At 35.2% G+C, this 25,183-nt stretch overlaps 1 protein-coding gene across 1 annotated transcript; it reads right to left on the bottom strand.

Moving 5' to 3' along the window:
- Positions 1-20,452: 20,452 nt before the first annotated feature.
- On the bottom strand, positions 20,453-24,794 carry LOC149551475 (protein NRT1/ PTR FAMILY 2.13-like). Its single transcript, XM_089786971.1, has 4 exons — positions 24,521-24,794; positions 24,210-24,427; positions 22,688-23,208; positions 20,453-21,374 (listed from the first exon to the last, which is right to left on the bottom strand). The coding sequence occupies exons 1-4, from the start codon at positions 24,651-24,653 to the stop codon at positions 20,537-20,539; spliced, it is 1,710 nt and encodes a 569-aa protein (XP_089643097.1). The 5' UTR covers positions 24,654-24,794; the 3' UTR covers positions 20,453-20,536.
- Between the last annotated feature and the right edge of the window lie 389 nt (positions 24,795-25,183).

The following is a 25,183-nucleotide window of genomic DNA, read 5'->3' as shown; positions in this document are numbered from 1 at the left end:
AATTATGTAGTGTTTCCTCAATTTTGTGATATCAAAATGAGGAAAACGATTGGCTCTAATTGGGAAGCATACCTCATTTTTTCTTAGAAACAATGAGGCATATAGAATCCAAACCTCTAAGTGCCTTCCTCTACTCCATTAAGCTAAAGAGTCAAGTGACCAAAAACAAAATTACTCAAAAAGGATGATGCAACTAACACAAAGAAAACCTAGTTCAAATAAATCAAAGGTCAAAGAAAAGTCTACCTAATTAAAACTAGTGGACATGAAAATTTTTAGATGAAACCATTTATTGGTTTTTAAAAAAAGCTACCTTTTTTAGCAGATTGCAATACCTTGCATGTCAACATGCATTTTGTATAGATGAGGTATGAGCAACTAGAGAAATGATGTCAATGCCTAATGTAAAACCTCTTGTAAGAGATGAATAAATTCACCCTTTTGAGATGAATCATATATATTGCTACTATAAGATAGTTACATGAATTCTTCAATTGTATCTTTATGTTCAAGCACATATGGAATGTAGCTTTTTTTTGGCCTCCAACTAATCCAAATGTCTTATTGGACATCTCCTTGATTGATATTCTTTTGGACTATTCTTTCCAACTGCAAATTTTTTGATTGGTAGTACCTCAGGCTGATTAAGAAAACCTTTCTCATGTGATTTTAGTAATGACATGATTGTACAATGTACCTCAACATGTTTCCCACAAACTTGTGATTTTGGAAAGTCCTGATTTTATATGGGAAACTATTTTTCAAGCTCTGGAGTAGGGTATTCATGCCAAGTGTACCCAATCTCATCACCTTGAGACATAAATGCATCATTTCCCTCTTGATTAAGACTTTCTTGCATATCCATTTTTAAGACATGATTATCTTGAACATGGAAAGAAAAAAATTATCCTCAACATTTTATCAACAACCTTCTGAGACTATGTGAACTAGATACGAGAGTTGTTAGCTGCACCTACTTCCTTTTCTTGGAAGATAATAGTGATATTACTAGCTTCATATATTAATTTTTTTTCTTTACTAGTATCTTCACTGATGGTCCTTCAATAAGAACCTTCTTTCGTGATGAACTAAATCATGTTGATTCCTAGCAACATGACTATGAGAAATACTTGGATGAGGTGTCCTTTGTACATCTTCATGAGGAATAAAAACATGCCTTGAGATTTAATTTTTAAAAAGCAAACAACTCATTTACTAACCTCTGCATTGCAACATCTTTCCTTGTGATAGCAACAAATGAATTATAAGAAATATAACTTTCTTCAAACCCACTTTTCTTTAAGTCTTATCTTCCTATCAAGAATAAGATCATCTTTAATTTCAATATCCAATGTATGTAAGAGTATCTAAAGACTCTCTTCTTGAGATAAAACTATTTTTGAGCATTTGACCATTGAAAAAGAAACAATTTAAATTTGTAGTTGTAGCTCGAGAAACAATTGGAACTCTGCACGTAAATTTGTTGAAATGAAAAATAAATTCATGCATAGGCATGTGAGATACCTTCTTCAACTAAGTAATTGGGCCAACAGTGCATGAGAATTTTCATGAGACTTGAAACTATCTTCACACTTAGGTATAAGAGTAGCCCATTCTGTGATAGTCTATGGTGCAAGATGATATAACTAGTCAGTAACCACACCTTGGAGAGTTTCCATGAACAACCTTGCTAGTACATCCTTATGTCAACAACATGAATATTGCATACAATGTAGAAAGCAACAATATGTTCACTAGGGTGTTTTTATCCACAAAAGAACTTAGGAAAATCCTTTTGCAAGCCATCAAGAAGAACATGTAGAGGTAGGGCTGGATTCAATGGACCAAATAAATTTCCTCATGGATCTGGATGGTCATTTACATGTCCTTGGTAAAATATTAAAACAAATACAAGAAGTAAAATTATTGTAAGGAAAAATGAATGAAGCAAGGAAGTGACAAAACCCAAGAGAGATGGTTGATGAAGAGAATGTTACCAAGAGAAAACCATAAACTAGGAGCTTGAACCAAAAGAGTCATTAATGGAGACTCAAGAATTTGAAATGGGTTCATTTACAATATCCATTGAGATGTGTGTTGTGTTGAGGAATATGAGAGAGACATCTCTTAAATAGAGACGAGGAGAGGAGTTGCACATTTAACTTCCATGTTTATGAATGATACCATTCATAATAGGTATGTGCAAAGTGTCAACATCCTCTTAAGAAGGATAAACTAATTTTCTTATTAAAGGAATTGAAAAATATGATATGTCCTTGCAATTACATGAGTATAAAGAATTTGTAAGGATCCTTGGATATCCCTTCATATAATATACCCAAGCTAAGATTATTATTCTAACAATTACAATAAATATTTCCAATGAATAGTACATGAGTATGCTTCAAATGAAATCATTAAGCTTTTGAATGTGCATTGTGTCCCCAACAAATTCACCAATTTTTTTTGGCTAAAATATGTGTAAGTCATCAAGACCACAAGATACAAAATTGTGACTTTATACAATATCTCATAAGATTTTAGTAATAAGGGAGACTCCCTTATTATGTAGGTGGCTTTAACAACAACTTGACTGAAATTACTAAAGGGTAGTTCTCTTAATCAACTACTCTCTTTTTTAGGAATGATTTGCATACAACTACAACTCTCTAACTTAACAAAAAGTACCTTATTGCTATGATAATACTAGTGACCCAAAAATTAATGTAAGAACAATACAAGGGAAAGAAGTTTACTTTTAATATTTTTTGAAACACATATAGGAACCCAAAGTATCTTACTAGATACTCTATAATTTAATAAAAATACCTATATTTGAAGCTTAAAGTCTTTAGTTCTAAGTAATTTCATTCACTAACAACTATAAAAAAATTTCCTCCTATAATACAAAGTCTTCAAAAGTTTGAATAATCTTTGAATAAAATAGGCAACTCAAGTCTACACAACTGAATTCAAATCCATCTTTAGAAAAGCTTCATATCACAATCACTACCTAAAAATTGTCATTACATTATAACTTGAATCAAAATAAAGTTTGAAAGCAAGTTGCCTCTTTTATTGGAAGCAATTCAAATTTACATCTAAGCTCAATGCATGTCTTCGAGTGCATATACAAATTGACATAATATTCTTATCTTGCCAAAAGATGATTATTTACAATCAACTTCTCCTTTATTTAGGAAAAGAGGAGAGAAAAGGGGGAACCCTCAACCACCTTGAATTATCCTTTCACAAGCTTCTAACAAACTTTGACTTATTCAATGCTACATGGCTTAAAGCACTTGCAACATTATTACATGAAACAACTTTTCACATAATACTATCACATGCAATTACATCTTTTTTTTACACTACATGTAATCTATCAAATACATGATGAAAATACTCTAAGTGCCTGACAATACATGAGACTAATTCATTTTTAATCTATCTTCATGTTGCTACAAGATGCTTTGAGTTTGAAGTATAAGGGTTTGTTAAAAACATCTTGAATTGGGCTATGAATATGAATCATTGATTACTATGTTGAGTATGCACTGACTTTTTTTGTCTTGAAAGCATTCTATATGTGTAATCATTCTTTTATCATCTTGTAGGCTTCATTCTATGATTATTCTTGCCTTGGGTCCCTCTTTATTCTTTTAATATCTAGAGTTATGCATGTTTGATATAATTGGATGACTTTTAAGAAATGAAGGATGAAGGAATCAAGGTAAAACCAACTCTTTAAATGGGGAAAAATCTTTAAAATGGGGATTTCTTGGAGCATTGTGTATGAATAGACAACAAGCGTTAGGTAAGGAAATGAAGCATTGATGAGTCCATTGCACACTTTTTGATGTACATGGATTTTTGGAATGTCGCAAACAAAGAGAATGGTTGGAAAAAATTTAAGACAATGAAAAGGTGAATGGGTTTGAGCACAAAATGGTGAGAAAAAATAAAAATAGTATTTTCAAAGGGGATTGCATATGAAAATATTAAATTGTGTGAATGGAAGAAAGTGCGAAAGATGCATTGTATTGTGTCTATTTATAATGGGGATTCATAATTCTGTTATAAATGATCCTGTAAGAAACTACTATTATGAAGTTTAAGTCACATGGTAGTGGTAGGATAAGTATGGATAAGGAACATGGAATGCATGCAAGTAGGTTTTTGAAATGCATTTGCATGCACAAGTCAATGACCTTTCTTTTTATTGTATACTCTAATCATAGAACAAGGTTTTTGATTCCAATTATATATGCAAGCATGATGAGGTACTTGCATATGCAACTTAGAGAAATGAAGATGGGAGATAGACTTTGAAATCTAAATTTGCATTTAAAACATTAAATTTTGAGCCACATTTTCAATTTTCACATCTTTCAGCAAAATTTGAAGTAAATCCAAGAGATATTTGGATTTAGAAAAGATTGCAACAAAGAGGATTATATAGACTTTGAATCTTGATCTAATACTCTTGAAACTAAATGCATTTTAGATTCAAGATTCATTGCTTGTCAAGTGTTGAATGATAGAGGAATACAATGCACAAGAATAACATCTATACTGACCAAATCAAATTCATATGTAATGGAAAACAAAAATGGCATCTAGGGCATAAAATACAACTTGAAATGAATGATGAACAAGCTAGAAATGAAGCTACTTTCCCTAGAATCCTCGCTTGATGCAAAATATTGGGATTATATACAAAAATCTTCTCTTAATGGGCGATATTTGACCAAAATGTGCCCTAGAATTGGTTAAGTTTTATGTTTTGAATATACAAACCAATGTACATATGCTTAAAAAATTTTTACCTCTGGAGAGAGAGGCAAACACATAGAAAAGGGACCATTGTCTTCTTGTGCCTAAACACAAGGTTTCAATGCATAATACTGGGCTTTTTTATATTGAAAACATGTGAAAATGATTTCTCAATCTCAAATGCATGTTATAATGCTCATTAATGGGATTTTTTTAGGTTAAGAATGTGCTTTTTATCTCAAAATCACCACCCATTTACTTTTAAAAGTAAAACATAAGTTAAAAACATCATGAAGGACTTTTCAAAAGTAAAAACACATGTTATTGTTAGAAACAATAGTCCACCAATATAACTAAGAGGGGGGCGGGGTGGGGGGTGTGAATCAGTTATATGAAAATTTAAACATTTAACCTTCTAAAAAATCTTCACCATTCAAAGTAAACAACAACCATAAAGAGATGCACATAAACAATTACACTAGATATGTTGACTAGGGAAACCCTTGATTAGAGTGAAAACCCCGATGGGAATGATGCCAACAAAATGATGTACTAATATCAATGTTCCTTGTTAGAGGATGGATCTTGTTAGGAGTCTATTACAAAATTTAGTACAAGAGTCCCTATTAGGAGATTCCAACCCTGTTAGGAGTTGTGGAAGACAGTTGAACCTATTGTCTAAACAACTTCAAGATCAGATCAACAAACCCACTAACCAATTGACCTTGATACTATTCCTTTCAAAATAATAGATGTGTAATAGGTTTTAATTCTTCCTCCATCCAGTATGTCAGACTACTTCACCTTAAGATTATGCAATCAGATTTGGAACTCTATGATTAGTAACAATAACCCTTAAGGCCACTTACACGCATTAGTAAATCACTCTGATCTGCTGCGTAATAATTTGGAAGTCTTTTCTTCTTCTTCATGTTTGTAAAACATGGAAACATCTTTCCTTTATACCATGCTCAATAATAAATCCTTGAGTCGGCTTCATACTTTATTATCATACATTAATTAGATGAAATACACATTTAATCAATGTTGTCAGCTCACAATTATACACAAACTTTCACACATGTGACTTCTATACATGTGCACTTTCTAACATCATCAACAGTCAGTAAACTATCTCTAATTCACTGCACAACCCTTCACTACAATTGTAACAAACTATAGCAATCATGCAATGGGAATTTCTTTCCTGATACTCTATTTCTATACGATTTTCTGTAAATCAATCATATCTTCTGTACATGTCAATTTAGGTTCTACGCACTTACCCATGTAACAAATACACAATGTAGTATACTCAGGTAACTGTGCATCATTAGATAAGTAATATAATGTTCTCAATATAAAAATCACAGTCTGATGCTCTGTTAGTCTTTTACAGACTTATTACTATGTTGTCATCAATGACAAACACAATTATAAATACGTCATAACAGTGTTCTGCAATGCTCCTCCATAGCATCAACATTCATCGTAACAGTCTCCCCCTTTGGTATTGATGGAAACATAGATGAAAAACATCTAGTTCCAAGAATACCAACAAGTCTTTTCAAATCCTCTTCATCAATCAAATCTTGTTTCATGCAAATCCTTCATTGCAATACTTCTCCCTCATAGTACCATATTTTTCATGCCATACTTCTCCCCCATTTACATCAATATCAAAGATAGTACACAAATGGTTCAATTTTCTTGAACATCCAATAATTTATCAGTACGACCACAAGTCGGTCTATTGCTTTTCAACTTTATATATAAGTCCATAAACAGCTCAAGTGTCTAAAGACACTGTTGTATACCAATTACCAATTACCAAGAGTCCTTTGCTGACTTTGTTCATCATAGATACTCCCCCATACAAGAAGCATCAACATTCAGTCTGGTCTATTTATAGTGCTATGTTCCTTGGATTGATGCACTTTTGCATCTTTCTAAAATAGGTAGGGGAAAAACCCCAAGTATATCTCTTAGGTACTCAAATGTATCCTTTGGAAGGGCCTTCATGAAAATGTCTACAATCTGTTCCTTAGTGTTAATGTACTCCAATTTGATTTCTTTTTCTGTAGCTTTCCCTTTCAACACATGATACTTTATAGAGATGTGCTTAGTCTTAGAATGCAAAATAGGATTCTTAGACATGCTAATCGTACTTGTGTTATCACGGTAAATGATAACAGGTTCTTTGAATGTAATTCCAATATCCTTCATCATCTGCTTCATCCATATGACTTGATTATAATTGTTTGCTACTGCAACATATTTTGCCTCTGCAATGCTTTGTGAGTGCAATCTTGCTTCTTGTTGAGCCAAGAAGCCAATATTCCACCATGAAAGAATGCTCCTCCACTGGTGCTTTTTCCATCATCCACATCTCTAGCCAATCAACATTGGTATAAGTACAAAGAGTAAAGTCATAACTTCTATCATACCAAATGCCATAATTAGATGTGCCTTTCAGATATCTAAATATCCTTTTTACTGTTGCATAGTGATATTCTTTAGAATTAGCCTGAAATCTTGCCACAATTCCAACCACATTTTCTATATCAGGTCTACTATGAGCCAGATACTGGAATCCTCCAATCATAGATCTGTACTTCTTTTGTTCAATAGTAGGTGTCTCATCCTTACTTGATAACTTGTGACCAGTTACCATAGGAGTTCCAACAGGTTTATAGTTTTCTAGACCAAATCTTTTCAGTAAAGCTTTTAAATACTTTGTCTGAGAAATGAAGATTCCCTCTAAGTTGTTTTGAATAGTTTGCAATCCTAAGAAAAATTTCATTTCCCTTATCATGCTCATCTCAAACTCATTCTTCATATCTTCTAAGAATTTTTTACTGGCTTCGTCATTTCCTCCAAAATTGATATCATCAATAAATACAATTATTATCAGCAACCCATCTTCTATTTCTTTAAAATACAAGTTTTTATCTGTTGTTCCTTTAGCAAATCCAAGCTTTGCTAATTATTTATCTAACCTTGCATACCAGGTTCTAGGTGCTTGCTTTAATCCATACAAGGCTTTCTTTAATCTAGAAGCCATATCCTTCTCTTCTATCAAAGGAAAACCTTCTAGTTGTTCAATGTAAACTTCTTCTTCAAGTTCTCCATTCAAGAATGCTGACTTAACATCCATCTAATATATCTTGAAATTTTTATTTGCTGCATATGCCAAGAACATTCTAACTACTTGCATTCTTGCTACAGGTGCATATGTTTCCTCATAGTCAATTCCTTCTTGCTGAGAGTAGCCTTTGCATACTAGTCGTGCTTTGTTTCTTATTACTTCTCCTTGTTCATTCATTTTATTTTTGAATACCCATTTTGTACCAATCACATTTTTGTCCTTGGGTCTAGGAAACAATTCCCATGTGTCATTTTTTATTATATGTTGAAGTTCTTCCTTCATTTCCTTTATCCAATGATCACCCTTGATTGCTTCATCTACCTTTTTTGGTTCTACTTGAGATATTAAACATAATTAGATTAAAGATGACAGATTTCCACAATCTATGATAATTAGATTCCTGCTTCTGGGTAAGATCGTGTGAGAATTTTTGCATCTAAGATTGTGTGAGAATTATATTAAACATAGTTCTTCATTGATTCTTCTTGTTGTCATTACTCTTTTTTCTTTACTTCCTATTATCTAATTAGCAGGATGATTACTCATTCCATTCTTATTTGGGGTAGGAGTTGTTGCTTCAACTCTTATTTTAGGTATTATGCTCTGTTCTTCTCTTACTTCTTCAATTTGCACATTATTCTACAAGTCATTGTTAGTCTTGAGAAATAGTTCATTACATTTGTTAGTCATCCTAGAATAATCATCTCCATTGGAGTTATAATCCATCATCTTTTCTTTAATGCCAAAATTTTCATCTATTCTCACATTTGCACATTTTACTATAGTTTTTGTTCTATAGTTGAAATATCTCTAAGCTTTACTTTTTAATGAATAGCCAAGAAACATACCTTCATTGCTTCTTGGATCAAACTTACAGATATCATCGTCTCTTTTGATGTAGCATTTGCTTCCAAATATCTTGAAATATTTGACTGATGGTGAGTGACCAAACCATAACTCATAAGGTGTTTTCTCTATACCTTTTCTAATTTGTACTTTGTTCAGTGTGTATATTCTTGTGTTGACTACCTCTCTCCAAAAGGTTTTTGGTACCTCATTCTTGAATAACATAGCTCTTGCTGCTTCAACAATTGATCTATTTCTTCTTTCAGCAATCCCATTCTGCTCAAGTGTATGGGGTGAAGCTATTTGTCTCCTGATTCCATGTTCTTTACAATAGATATTGAATTCTCTAGAAGTGAATTCTCCTCCTATGTCAGATCTTAAGCTTTTGATTTAACTCTAGATTCATTCTCTACTTTGTTCTTGAATACCTTGAATTTCTCAAATGCTTTTGATTTTTCCTTAAGAAAAGCTACCCACATCAATTTGGTAAAATCATCAACAAAAATCATAAAATAGCTTTCTCCATAGAACCCTCTTGTTCTTGTAGGACCACTCAAATCTGTATGAACCAATTCTAGCTTTTGTGTAGTACCAAACTACTTGCTAGGAAATGAGACTTTCTTCTACTTAGCCAAGATACATTCCTTACAAATAATGTCAATGGGCTTAGTGATCTTAGGTAAATCTCTCACAGCAAGTGTATTACTGGCTTTTAGAATGTTATCAAAGTTAATGTGACAAAATCTTTTGTGCCATAACCAACCATTGTCAACTTTAGCTACCGAACATGTTATTTTAGTGGAGTTTAATTGAAATACATTATCTCTGGTTCTTGTACCAGTACCAAGTAATTTTCCTTCCTTGTTCTTGATAATGCATGTGTCATTACCAAATTGCAATTGGTAACCTTTGTCCATAAGCTATCCAACACTTAACAAGTTATGTTTTGGTCCATCAACAAAATAAAAAGCATCAGTATTTTTTTTACCATCTAGTGTAATAGATCCAATTCTTGTAATGTGGTAGGCTGCATTGTTCCCTACTCTGACAATTCCTCCATCATGTCTTCTAAATTTGAAATTTTTTCTCATATCACCAGTCATGTGATGTAAACAACCACTATCAATGATCCAATCCTTCCTTTCAACTTGTGAGATCAATGCACTTTCTTCTTTGATTTCTCTATCAAGATCCTCCTCCTTTATAGCTATGAATCCTAATTCATCTTCACTTCTGTTTTGATCAAATTCTTCTTCCTCTTCTTCTTCTTCATTAGCATATAAACAATTTTGAGGTCTTCTAGATATGAATCTCCCTTATACTTTCTTTCTCTTTTAGGACACTTAGATGCATAATGACCATATTCATTACATGTCCAACATTTAAAGATATTCTTACCATCTTTTTCTCTTTCCACAAGAAGAGCCACTCCTCCTTGGGTCTTTTCCTCAATAAACTTTCTACTGCTAGCAATTTCTCCTTGCAATTTTGTGTTTTTTGCTAGACCTAATTTAATATTAAATGCACTAAATTCTGTCTCAACTTTTGCTAATTCTTTAGATTGTTTCAAATCAAATTCTTCAACTTCCAATCTACCAAGCAATGTTTCTTTGGTGAAATTAGTGGTACAAGGTAACATTTCCCGAATCATCTGTGTTATTGTCTTGAATGGTGGTGTCAAAATTTTCAAGATCTTCCACATTACTTCATCATCAGACTTCTTTCCACCAAGAGATGTGATTCGTGCAACAATCTTAGATATTCTACCAATATAGGTCCTCACAGATTCATCTTCCATCATCTTAGCATCTTGGAATGCGAAATACAAAATTTGTAATCTAATTCTTTTTGCATGTGTATCACCCTCATAATTAACTTCTAAGGTTTTCCAAATTTCATGAGATGTTTTGAGTTGTTTTACCTGGCTATACTCACTTTCAAGTAGAGCTGACAGTATTGTTTCTCTTGCCCTTATGTTGCACATAAATACTTATCTTTGTTCCTTGGTACAACTTTCAAGATTGTCTTCTTCTGTAATGTTTTTTAGTGCCTTGGTTACAAGCCAATATCCTGGACCCATGCACACAAGATGAGTCTTCATTTTATCCTTCTAGTTGTTGTAATTTGTGTCGTCAAATCTTGGACTTTCCTTTCTAAACAAATTCACCATGGATCTCCCAAAGTTGTTAAACTTTTTCTTCAAGAACCTAAGGCTCTGATACCAATTGTTAGAAAAAATAGTCCACCAATATAACTGAGAGGGCGGGGTGAATCAATTATATGACAATTTAAGCATTTAACCTTCTAAATGATCTTGACCATTCAAAGTAAAAAATAACCATAAAGAGATGCACATAAAAAATTACACTAGATATGTTGAGTAGGGAAACCCTTGATTAGAGGGAAAACCCTAGTGGAAATGATGTCCACAAAATGATGTACTATTATGAATGTTCCTTGTTAGAGGATGGACCTTGTTAGGATTGTATTACAAAATTTAGTACAAGAGTCTCTGTTAGGAGACTTTGAATCCCTATTAGGAGATTCCAACCCTATTTGGAGTTGTGGAAGACAATTGAACTCATTGTCCAAATAGCTTCAGGATCAATCAAACGAACCCACTATCCAATTGACCTCGATACTATTCCTTTTAGAATAATAGATGTGTAACAGGTTTTACTTCTTCCTCTATCCAGTATGTTAGACTCCTTCACCTTCAAATCATGCAATCAAATTTGGAACTTTGTGATCAGTAATAGTAACCCTTAAGGTCACTTACACGCATTAGTAAATCACTCTACTCTGTTGCTTAATAATTCGTAAGTCTTTTCTTCTTCTCCATGTTTGTAAAACATGCAAACATCTTTCCTTTATACCACGCTCAATAATAAATCCTTGAGTTGGCCTTATAATTTATTATCATACATTAATTAGATGAAATACACATTTAATCAATGTTGTCGGCTCATAGTTATACACAAAATTTCACACGTGTGACTTCCGTACATGTGCACTTTCTAATGTCATCAATAGTCAATAAACTATCTTCAGTTCACTGCGCAACCTTTCACTGCAATTGTAACGAACTGTAGCAATCATGCAATGGGAACTACTTTCCTGATATTCTATTTCTATACAATTTTCTGTAAATCAATCATATCTTTCGTACATTGTTGATTCAAGTTCTACGCAGTTGCCCATGTAACAAATACACAATGTAGTATACTCAGGTGTCTGTGCATCATCAGATAAGTAATACAATGTTCTCAATACAAAAATCATAGTCTACTGCTCTGTCAGTCTTTTATAGACTTATTGCTATGTTGTCATCAATGACAAACACAATTATAAATATATCATAACAATGTTCTGCAATGCTCCCCCATAGCATCACCATTCATGCTAACAGTTATTTACTATAAAATTGTTACCCTTGTACAATTATGCATAATTATGGGCTTTTAGTAGTCAAAAACACATGTATTTGGCTTTAAAAATCACTTTTCCCTTTGAGTTATTAAAAAATAAACTTTTCACATGCTATTTTCTCACTATAAAGCCTTTAAGGTAAAAATGTTTATAGTAATAGGTTTCTTATATGAAAACACATGAAAAAATGTCACTTGCAGATGTCAAGTTAAATGTTTTTAACTTAAAATATGTATTTGCATTTAAAAATCCCACCTTTATGCATTGGTACTTAGAATTCATTATAATGAAATTTTAAAAGTGGTTTGCATCATGCTTACATGCAATGCTAAATAAAAACCCTACTTAATTTCATTAAAAAGTGTCTCGTGTTATTATATTTGCATGTGACTATAGGTTTAATAAAATAATATGAAAATGGTATGGAAAAACCTAACTTTGCATTTAAAACATTAAATACTATATTGAAAACTTCTTTTTTATAAATACATGTAATCAGAATGAAAAACCCCCACCTGCAACATGCTTAAAACCTTAATAACTTGAGCTAGGCAACTTCATTTGAGGCCTGAGATAGCTCGAAACAATCAAAATTTAAATTACTATAATCCTAAGGAAAAAATAATATTAAAAAAAAAATACAAAAGCAAAAATAAATAAAGAAAAGACTTGAAGATTGTTCAAAAGCAAGTGCTTACAGCCAGAGAAGAAAACTTCATCCTAATAAAACATTAAGACAATTAACTTGATGGAAACCTTAAAAGCGATGTCTTGAGTACATGAAGTTCAAGCCAATTCATGGGATGATGAATTACTTCCATGACACAATAGTCATAACATAAAAGTTTGGAGGTTGCACCTATGATTCCATTAAAAAATAACGTAGGGCTGCCTTAATTTTGCAATCTCAAAATTGAGAACAACAATAATCTTAAATCTTCTTTCTATGGGCCATTTTAAGCCAAAATATACCCTAGGATGGGTTGTTTTTAGTTAAAAACATACGCAAAACAATGTGTTTTCTTTTGGAAAATTGTCGCTCAATAAGCACAAGGTAAAACACTCATAGTATTTATTATTGAACAAGAAATGAAGAAAAAAAGATTGTTTATCATTTTTTTTTGCTTTTAAAACAATGCTTTGAAATTTGTATAAACATACATTTATCATGTTTTTGTTTTTAAAACAACAATTTGATATTCACATACACTAGTTAACAAGGTCATTGTACTTGTACAACTTTAATCAATTAATTATGCATTTTCACATTTTTATTTTATTATTTTAAGCACAAATATTTTCACTTTTGTGAATTTCAATTTCTATTGAAATGCATAAGAGATAAAATAGAGTATGAGCATTCAATATCATTTTGAGGATCAATTATCTAAAGATATTTCTTTTTTATTTTAATAGATTACACATTATGTTACTACTTTAATAGAATTTATGATTGAAACCAACCTACTTTAATAGAATTTCATATCTCCTCTATGTTTTCAAATTTATACATAATATGTTTTTAATTCAAGTTGAAGTTTTGTATTAATTTTTTTTTAATAAATTATAAATGTGTTATTTAAACAACCAATTGTACCATGTTGTTCATACATCCAATTTGATGTTTGCACATTATGCATACATGTTTGGCACTATATACGATATTTGATGTTTGTACATTTTACATATATGTATATCAAATATTTCTTCCATATCTTGACAAATACTTATTCTAATCTTCTTCCAACTTAAACATGATACAATAATTGAAGACATTCAATTTGATTTTACTAGATCTATTTTATAAATAGACTATAATTACTTTATGAACAGATAAATACAAAAATCAAATTCATTTAATTATAATTTTTATTATTAATATTAATTAATTATTTTTTTTATAGAAATATATCTTTTGAACTTTTTCAAATTAAAATATAACATTTCTGTCAACTTATTTGTAGTTTTTTAAAAGAATTGATTATTGAAAAAAATTATATACACACTTATTTTTCCTTGTCAATTCTTCAAATATTAAATAAAGTATAACTTACTCTCCATGTAACTTTTGCACTTTTTTTTGATGAATAGTCATTTTCTATTAATAATTAATATACTAAGATTACAATTCACAAAAAAGGGTTGGGGGATACAAGATCACCTCGTGAAAGTTCACACGCCCACAGCCGAAATCAAACACTATTCATAAAAAAAAAAACAAATAGCAACCTTAGGCGGTCAAAGCAGTGCCTGTTGAGAGTGGTGGTTCATCACGATCATGAAAACTCCAATCATCTTTGGGATTGGGGAGCGGGCTAGGGACAATCCAACCATCATCAGCAGTAGGATTAATGGCAACCTTTGCATCTTTTATCTCTTGCCACAGAGGAGAAATCGCTAGATCCAGGCGAGGCCATTTCTTAGAAAGCACCCATCGAGCACCAGGAGGAGCTAAGGACCAGCCAGAGCCACCACAGGGTGGGGAAGCTGAGTGGCACCTCCATCCACCATCGCCACTGCTGGGAGAGCGATGGTGGGAAGCTTGGGAGAGCAAGGTGTGCGAGTGGCGACCTGAGGAATGGCTCCGCGGACAATGGCCTCGAGGCGTTGAGGTATCAGCCAAAGCATCTGGAGGAACTCTGACAAAAGTACAAGGGGCATTGCCCCAGTGGTTTAGTAGCTCTTGCAGGTGAGCCATCTCCAAGGCCACTTTGTTAGCTTGAACTTGAATCTGCATAGTTACATTATTATAAATGCACACCTTAGTGTACATAGCAATATTAATATCAAGAAAATTGTAAGTGAAAAGAACAACATTTCTATCTTTCCATAGAGTGAACAAAATCTCCATCCTAAATGTATGCCAAATCTAGGTGAATTTTCGAGGGATTCTGGGGGAATCACCCAATATAACCATGTGCCAAGAAAAGGGTTTAGGCTTGAACAGCTTGAAGAAGTCATGAATCCAGTGCCAATAATTTTGAACAATCCTAAAAAACTAGAAATTATGCACGAAAGAACCTGGTTGTCCACAAAAAGGGCATCTAGGATCTGGAACCCCAATATGCTTGAGCCAAGGCCCAAGGGGAAGACCTTGAAAGGCCAGACACCAAGCAAAATGGGCAATCTTGGGCTTGGTAATAGCACTACATACAGTGTCAAAGCATTTTCTCCATTGAGAAAGAGAAGATTGCAAATGCCATCTCTGATTGAGCGTATCCACCATCGGTAGATGGGGAGAAAGCCTTCTATAACCTAGACTTGGCTTGTAATTGGAAAAAGTAGTGGTAGGATACCACTTCCAATCATGCCACCAAGGTCTAATAGACTAAATACCCACTTTATGAATTAAGTGAACTGGAACTGGCTTGTAATTGGAAGAGAGTAATAAGTCAAAAGTTTGTCGATCTGCACGAATAAGATGGTACTAAACTTGCATATCTTCCCAGGATCTGAAACTCATGGAAACCCTAGAGAAAAGATCTTTGGGAGTTCTGATGCCTCGTTTGAAAAAACGTAGAGCACTAACACCTTGAGTCTTGGTAAGGGGAGTACCCTGAATGGCAAACAGGGGAGACCGCCAAATGTTCTGTTGATTCAAGGAGAGGCCATTGCGGAACTCATCACTAGACTAGCGAAGCTAAGGCTTGATAGCTTCCCAAGCCTTCCATATGCTCTTGAAAACAAAAGAGCCCTATATGACCACTGGCTCATGCATGATGAGAAGGGTGTGGAAACCAATCCCTTTCCAAGCAGGCCTGTTGACAGGAAAGTCGGAAGAGATGCAATACCAAACCAAAATCTTCCAGGCTTCATCTCCAGTGATGGCACAAATAATCCATTTGGCACAAAGAGCAAGGCCTTTTTTCTGAGTGGAAAGTAGACCAAGGCCACCATATTCTTTTGGGAGACAACAAAAATCCCAAGCAACTCTGTGAAAGCCATGATGATCGAAACCAGAAACCCAAAGAAAATCCCTGAGCGGTCTTTCCAATTTTTGGTAGGAGGCTTTAGAGGGAGCCCAACAAGAAGAATAATAAATATGAGTGGCCACAAGAACTCTCAAACAAATCTGGAATTTGCCTGCAAGGGAGAGCAGTTTTGTAAGCCAATAATCAAGCTTCTTGGTGATCTTGGCAAGCACAACATTCCATAGTTCAACAAGCGAAGCCTAAAAAGCAGAAGGAATGCCAAGAAAGCAGAAAATATCCCCGTGAGTGACCCATTTCCAATCAAACTGGCTAGGCCAAGGTGGAGCTGGCAAGAATAACTATCGGTAGCAAAGCATTTTATGCCATTGAATAGTAGATCCAGAGGCTTGACAAAAAAGTGTTCAGGCAAATTAAGGCATTTTTGATGTTTTCTTCATCCTCCAAAAGAGTGAGGAAGGAATCATCAACAAAATGACCACTGACCAATTGGGAGGATGATTTTGGCAAAGAAATGCCACGAACCAGTTTAGAGGACACAAAGTGGGCTAGCAAATAGCCAAATCCTTCAGTAGCAAGGACATAAAGCACTAGTGCCAGAGGGCAAACATGCTTGATGGAACAAAAAAGACCAAAAGCCTCAGATTTAGAATTATTGATGGTAATGCAAGCATTAGCATCACTAACAAGCATCTCCATAGATTGCAGGAAATTGGGACCAAAACCAAGAGCCTAGAGCATAGCCAAGATAAAAGGCCATTCAATGCGATCATTGGCTTTAGCAAAATCAATCTTAAAAAAAATAGCTGTCTGTTTGGACTTGCGAGCCCACTCCATTCCTTCCCAAACAACAATAATGTTGTCAAGAATATATCTGGACTTAATAAAGCGAATTTGCTCAGGGCACACAGTTAAAGGCAACAAGTGTTGGATTTTGAGAGAAATTGCCTTGGCAATAATCTTATAAGACACGTTCAGAAGGGTAATGGGCCTCCAATTGCAAATATCCTCAGGATCTCCCGCTTTAGGTATGAATTTAATATTTCCTTTATTTATAATGTCTCCTAAGTATGATAGGCTTCAAGATAAACTTTGTGCAGATCAAGACCTATATGCTCCCAGAGGTGTTTGTAAAATTCACAGGGAAACCCATCACAACCAGGGGATTTATTGTCAACCATGGAGTAAACTGCCTCCTTAAGGTCTCAGAGGATAAGAAGCTGCTCACAAAAAGCACGTTGCTAAATTGCTAGGCGGTTTGGAGTGACAAAGATACACTTTTTGAGAGCTTCCTCCTTAGCAATTGAATTTCCCTGTGAAGCAAAAACATTCTCGTAGTGATGAACAAATGCTTGCAGGATGTCAAGGAGACTGGAGAGAACAGAAGTGCCTTGTTTGATTTTTTTAATCCCAATATTGGTATGACAGGCTCGAAGAGCCTAGAAGAACTCCTTCGAAGCCTTATCACCAACCTCCAACCAGTGGAGACGAGCTTTGATTTGGGCTCCTCATGCGGCATAGTTATCAACAACTTATTTATCATGGTGAAGTTTAGCAAGCTAGATTTGCAAATCCACATCAAAGGGATTGAGGGTGAGAGCCTTAGAGGCTTTTTTGAGCGCAAAAGTAGTGGCTTCATAAGACCGCTTTTTGAAAACTGCCAACTGTCGCCCATAGATGCGCAGAAAGCGAGCAGTTCTAGTAATGGTACCATTCCACCATTGAATCCACCCTATATGAGAATGTGGACGTGGCTCCAGATTCTAGACATGTAGGATATGTGAAATGGTGGAAGCATGCATCAGCATAGACGTGTTGAGGAAGAATTGTGACTTGACAACTTTCTGGACAACTGTTTGCCATGAAATGACAAAAATAAATGGAATAGTGGTCAGATAACGTCACATCTGGCAAGGGAATGATAGGTAAATCACGATCCTCAGAAAAGGAGGAAAAAGATTGTGCAGTAATCATGGCACGATCGAGGCGCTTTAAAATGCGGTTAGAGCCAACTCAAAAGTTGGACCAAGTATGCCAAACCCCACTATGTTGGTGGCGGTAAATATTGGGATCAAACAGGCCCAATTTATTGCGCATGTAGTGCCAGGGTTCCCTTTCCCTAGCTATCCAGCAAAAAGGCAAAATGTCGTCTTTGTTAGAGGTCATTTCGACCATATTGAAGTCACCACACATAACCCAAGTAGTTGGAGGCAAGTTGTCAGTCAGCTAGGCCCACATCTGAGATCTTTCCACAGCATCATTGGAAGCATAAACATTAACGACTCCAAAGGAATGATTGTTAATGGAAAGCAACAACCAAATAATTCTATGCATGGCGTTAGAATCGTGCGAAATAATAGCAGACTGAAGACGAGGTGACAAGAGAGTAACTACACCACCTCTGCTAGCTTCGTGTTAAGAGGAAAACATAATGCCATCCTACCATATGACGTGGCATGCAGAAGAAAGCATGAAACCGAAAATCTTAACTTCCTACATACAAAGAAAATCTAAATTACCAAGTCTATGGCGAGTGTCCTAGACATAGTACTTTCTGGAGAGGTCTGTAAGACCTCGTAAATTCCATGATAAAAAATTCATGAAAATTCTTCCATATTTTCCTCGTCCTCAAGAGAGGAGTAGCTATTCTGCAAGAAGGTAGAAACCTGGTTAAAGTCAGAAGGAATTTTTTTTTAGACTTACAGCTTGTCGTTTCACCTCTGGTTTCTCAGCACGTTCGAGAGGTCTGCAAGAACGTCATGCTACCTGTGGCGCTATGGAAGAAGCAACAAGAGGTGTACGACCCATAGCCGAAGCAGTAGCCCTAGTAGCTGCCTTAATCCCCTACGGACCAGCAAGGTTTGAAACCTATGAGACACCTGAAGTAGGTTATAAGGAGATCGCTTGCATCTCTAAGCTAACTGGGATTTGTGCTCCTGTTGGAATAGGAGGAACTGTGACGACTGCTGCATATGATTGTTTAGGAGCCAAAGCAGTCAAGGAAACCTTGCCCTTGCACCCAACAGTAACCCATTCTTCTTTTTTCCCTTCGACTGGCTTGGCAGGAGCTTCTTTAGGCGAGGGTTTAACCCCAGGCGTAGCCAAAGGGCAATCCCTAATCTTGTGTTTTGATGGTTGGCACTTATAGCAGGTGTTGGGAAGGTTCAAATAGAGCACCTTCTGAGAGAAGGTTTGAGCCCCAATCTAGATTTTCACAAAATCCTTAAGGTCCTTGGAAAGATCAACCTCGACACAAACGCGTCTCTATGGACGAGCGTTAAAAAATTTCTCATGCTCCTTTGTGATAACTTTGCCAAGGGTATTGGCAAAGGACTCAATATAAGGCCAACATGGTAAGGGTAAACCTAGGAACTCAACTCACACAGGAACCCTAAGCTTTTTATTGTTAGAGACTGTGAAGTTTCTCGGCCATTTTTGAAAAACAAGCAGAGACAAACACATAGACTAGGGGCCATTGTTAAAAATCGCATCTGCTTGCGACGGGTTAGGGAAGCAAAAAATAAATAAATAAATAAAATCGTCTATAAGGTTTTGCATAGTGTCAAGGTGGACTCCATGAGGAGTCCAACTTTTGTTAATCCATTCTCAGAGCATAGCTTTAGGAGGAGTCCTACCCACAAAATACCCTATCAAGGTATGTTGTTCTAACCAATCACATGTAGCATCAAATTCTTGTAAAGGAAGGATGATATCAGGATTACCTCGTGAAAAACTTTTGGGACGAATTTGCGAGGGCATTTTTCCTAAGGAGGCACCATGGCTATTCGAAGCAGCAATGTGAACACTAGTAACAATTGGGTCACCACTAGCCAAGGCCATTATAACCTAGCCTAAAAGCTCCCGCAGTAAATGCGATGTGACAAGTGGAAACAACAAAAAGAGAGCTCAGATAGAGAGCCGTGCACAAGAAAACTGAAAGTTCCATGAAACCCTAGTAGAGCCCAAAACAAGGGAGACGTGCACTTTATTTTAGTACAAGTGCTAGTTTTCAAATCTATAATATAAAGTCTAGAATACAATTTATTAGAGACAAATTTCATGGCATAGGGAAAATGTTATTTGAGCAACAACTAAAATTTTATTATTTAATACTAATAATAATAATAGAAGAAATTAATGCATTGTACGTGTATTTTTTTGGAAAAAAATATTATTTAATAATAATAATAAAAGAAATTTAATGCATTGTACATGTATTTTTTTTGGAAAAAGATAAACAACAGTGATTTGATTGTCCCCAACACACGATAGGTGATATGTGATATTTTCAAATTATTAAATAAGAGATTAAGTTGTAGGGACCTTTTCAATTATATTTATAATAATTTCAATTAATTTTATTTAAAAACATATATTCTATTTTTTTTTTAAAGAAGTCTTGTTATAATCAGACACGCAGTTCTACCTGAAGCTGATCACTGGGTTCGCTTCGCATCAAACCTCTGACAAACCTTATACAGACCACAAAATAACAGAAATTAAGCAGACCGAACCCTGCAAAGAGCCAGTAAAAGTAATCAAGGCGGCCATGATTGAGATTTTGAGCTAACCAAGCATTGTTTCCATCACCACCAGTGGCATTATGAACGACTGTAATAACAACACTGCTGAACAACAAACCCACTCCCATGCTGCACCAGAACAGAGCCACTGCCGTACTTCTCATGTTCTTCGGAAACTGCAAATAAAAGAACTCAATCAGACCAATGGCATAAAATGCCTCCGTCATTCCCAGAAAAACATACTGCGGCACAAGCCACATTACGGACATAGTTTCCCTGCTGTTTCTCCGCTTGAATTCCACCAAGGCCGCCACAACCATGGTGATTATAGAGAAAATTATGCCCATTCCAATTCTTTCTATCAATGTTATGCCTTGGGTTTTGTTTCTCAAGCGGCGGAGATATGGAAGGAGGATTCTGTCATAGAAGGGCAGCCATACGGATATGGCCAAAAGGGCAAAGACGCTCATGGAGGCCGCTGGTATTTCAAAATGGGTACTTAGTTTTCTGTGCATAAGCTTTGCCTGGTATATCATGTAAGTACTGGATGTGCCATTCAAGATGATTGCCACCACTATTCCTGCACTCCAGATTGGTAATACGCTTATCACTGACTTGAGTTCTTCTACTTTCTGAACTGGGCAGAGCTTCCATGGATTGGCTGTGGATCCATTCTCCGTGTTGTAATCCTCTGTTCTCTTTACTGCTGATTTGTTCAAGAACCTGGATTGACAGAAACAGATCATAGTTCATCAGTGGGCTATTCAGATAATTCCCCTGCTGTCTCTGTTCTTCATTCATTAATTTTCTGCATTGGGTGTTATCACTATCAATATGTCAATTAGATTATTTCTTAATTGCTTCTCAATTTGGTTGTGTGCTGCATTGGGTGTTATCACTATCGATATGTCAATTAGATTATTTCTTAGTTGCTTCTCAATTTGGTTGTGTGTTATCTATTAGTTGTTTCTGAATTTGATTGTGTATAATATCATACTATTTTGAATTACATTTTCTGGTTCATCAATTCAGATATATAAAAATTTGGAGCCATAAGGGTGTAGATTGCAGACTTTGAGAACACAGAATGTAATCTGTAACAACATACACAATCAAATTCAGAATCAAGAAATAGTATATCACTTACAAATAATATATCACTTACAGTTTAGTTTAAGAACCAATAGCAATTAAAAAAGTTAAAAATGAGTTGTTTAAAAATCAAAATTTCCAACATAATTAGGGTGTACTATCAAAGAATTTGGCCATTACTACAATTTTATGAAGAGAAAGGAAATTATAAGTCCATGGGCATTTCTATTTCACTAGATAGTATGCTTCCATCATTCTTTATTGAGTTTGAAAATGTCTTATCATCCTTGTTAGCCCACCACCTTGGTGCAGCCTATGAAAACTTGTACCGACACCTTAACATATCTAGAGAATTGACTGCAATGAATTTTCCTTTCTTTCTTCTTAACTAAGAATTTTCAATTTATTAGAGCACTATTCACCATGTCCCACCAAGTGTTGACAAATGTTTGGTCCTGTTACTAGACTACAGCTGTGTGGAGTGCGGATCATCTTTTCTACTTTTCTGCAGGGATATAAACATTTTTGATCTCCTGTTTTCTTCATAATTGCCTTTAGATCTATGGCTTAATTGCCTTCAGATTTATGGCTTTACTAAAATTTTAGGTCTTACCCGTGTCAATAATTAAAAAAATAGTAAGAGTCTATAACTCAACAATAAATTTAAAATCAAAATTGTGAGCCTCTATTTGAGAGGTCTTGGGTTCGAGTCCATTCGAACTCAACAAATAACAATTAATAACAATAAACAAATAATAATTAACACTGACGAACTTAACAAATAACAATTAATAACAATAAACAAATAATAATGAACACTGGCTTCTGCCGATTACCGATTTTAAAAATGAAAATAGAAAAGAAAACCAAACAAATAGATATTTTGTCTGTTCTAAGTAAAAGAAAATGTCCAGTGAAGAAAATGAAAAAGAGAAATTACATACTTGAACAGGTTGGTTGAAGGCAGCCTTGGTTCTACATCATCTTTGTTCGCGGGAATGTCATACAATTCCCTTGGATCAGAAGGCAAAACTAGATTTCTCTTTCTGATGGATGCAACAATCACTTGAGCAAATCCAGTCAAGGCACTGCCCTCTGGACTGACAAAAACATAGTACTTTGTTCCCGACAGAAAGAAGCCTGTAGAGATAGCCATCAAGGCAGTGGCTAAACCAAATCCCCAGCTCCAGCTTATATTGCTTTGTAAATAAACAACAAAGGTCAGACCCAGCATGACAGATACGGAAGTTGCAAGATAGTACCAATTGAAAAAGCTCTGCTGCTTTTTCCTTTCCTCGGCATCATTTTTGTCAAATTGCTCAGCACCGAAGGGTATTGAAGATGATTTGATCCCACTTGAAGCTACAGTCATTAATACTAAAAATACATACAGTAGTCCAAGTTCAACTTTGGATCCCCCTAATGTGGGTAGAAGAAGAGATACGATTGTAACAATACCCAATGCCTGCATCAACCAGATTGTAGAATGAATTTCCATTAGTCCAAAGAAATTGCCTGCTAAAATCAAGATACGATCTCAAACTTGTTTTACCATAATGATAGATCTTATGTTCAACTATGATGGTTCCTCACAAGAGAAAATTGAAGTTCCCATTATAAGCTTTTGCTAACCAAAGTCGACTGAATTTTTCAATACTTCAAAAAATACACCTCTTCCAAGCAAACCTCTCAAGCAACTCTTTTTTAAAGTCTAAATGTAGAGTTATGATAATAGTTACACATCCTGGGGATGGGGGATGGCGGAATGAGTGGACAAGTTTTCAGGACAGAGAGACAGAGGGGCCTTAATTTGGAGACAGCGCAGGAGTGGAGGAATGGTGGGGGACAGGGGCTGTATATACTATACATATGGTACTTACAGTGCTAGTTATGAAAGATGTATTGCAATATAAGATATAAAGATGTAAAAGAGTAAATACTTGAACGTTGCATTGAATTGGAACATTGACCATGGAACATAAATAGTCGAATCAGCAAATATTCAACACGAGAACATCCCATCCTTGGCGGAGGTGGCAGAATCTGGTGACGCCGCTAGGAATAGGGGACGGAGTCCCAAAGTCCCCAACGGGTACCCATCTCCAAGACGTGGGGCAAAAAGGAGGGGCGGGATGCATCTCTGTGTTACTATGGTTATGATGCTTTTGTTCACCTAAAAACTTAAAACTTATGCTCAAGTATGAACAGTTTCATGAATACTATCAAGTTTAACAAACAACAATATGGAGTTCCCAGTCTCCATTATAAGGATCTTACTAACATAATTCTCACATATTCGTGCTGATTGTTTTGGTATTCAATTTGATGACGGTATACAGGAGATGATGCTTGTTGGAGATAGTGTACGTAGATTCACTTGATTTATTGATTATGAAATGCAATTATAAAAATGAAAATGGTGAAATTTAATGAATGCATTGAACGTGCCGCTTAGAGTTGGCTTACCAGTATGTTTGTGACAGAGGAGAGGACAATGGTCCAATATCTTCCAAGATACGAATCAGCTATAAAAGCACCCAAAATGGGTGCTAAAGCATTGATTCCTCCCCAGATGGTAGCAATTTTGGCAGCTGCAACCTGATTCATGTGGAACTGAGTTGTCAAGAACACCACCAGATTCGCAGATAAGCTTATCACTGCTAGATTTGCACAGCTCTCGTTTCCTGCCAAGATTCATATAAGAACACATTTACCATCTTTTCAACTTGGAAAAGAAAAAAAGTATAAAATAAATGCAAGAGGGTCTGATTATATACCTATAACAAAGGGCATAATCTTCCATCCTCCTTTCTTATGTTTCTCCTTTCCACACACAGGTGCAACCTCAATTTTTAAACGCAGTTCTTCCTGCAATCTCAATGGCGAAGTCAACTGCACACTTAAGTCCATTATGGTGACTAAAACTTGGGAAGAACAAACCCCTTTTGTGTAAGCTGAGAAGGTCAGATCAATGGGCTTTTATAATTGTACTTCCAAGGGGTTCCTTTTATAAATTTGTCAGATCCTCTGCTCAATTGACCAGGTAAACCCTCCGACTACAAATTTACTGAGGCAAAAACCTTTTCCAAGGTAGGCAGAGGTGTGGGGTTTGGAGGTTTTACCATTTTAAGGTTTAGGGCAATTCAGCTCTGCTTGTATAGCAATGGGTTAGGGTGATTTTAGATCTTCTAACACGGGAACTATCTTCTAAGCATACAGCCTCACCAACCGAATTTAAACAATAAAACATTCAGGACTAGAAAATTTCTCCACAGCCTAAGCACAAGTTACCCTACAAGATTGTAACCTTAAAGTTAAAAACTGGTGATATTGATTGATTATGACTGGAGAGAAGGAGAACATGATTATCCCCAAAAGGGTATCAAAAAACAGACACGTCTCTTTCTATCCCGTAATTATCACATTGACAATGCCCTACC

This window comes from Cupressus sempervirens, chromosome 6, assembly GCF_028749045.1.
Source record: "Cupressus sempervirens isolate cs-2001-9-10 chromosome 6, ASM2874904v1, whole genome shotgun sequence".
Taxonomy (NCBI): Eukaryota; Viridiplantae; Streptophyta; class Pinopsida; order Cupressales; family Cupressaceae; genus Cupressus; species Cupressus sempervirens.
The sequence above is the reverse complement of the archived record's forward strand: the minus strand, read 5'-3'. Positions and strand labels throughout refer to the sequence as shown.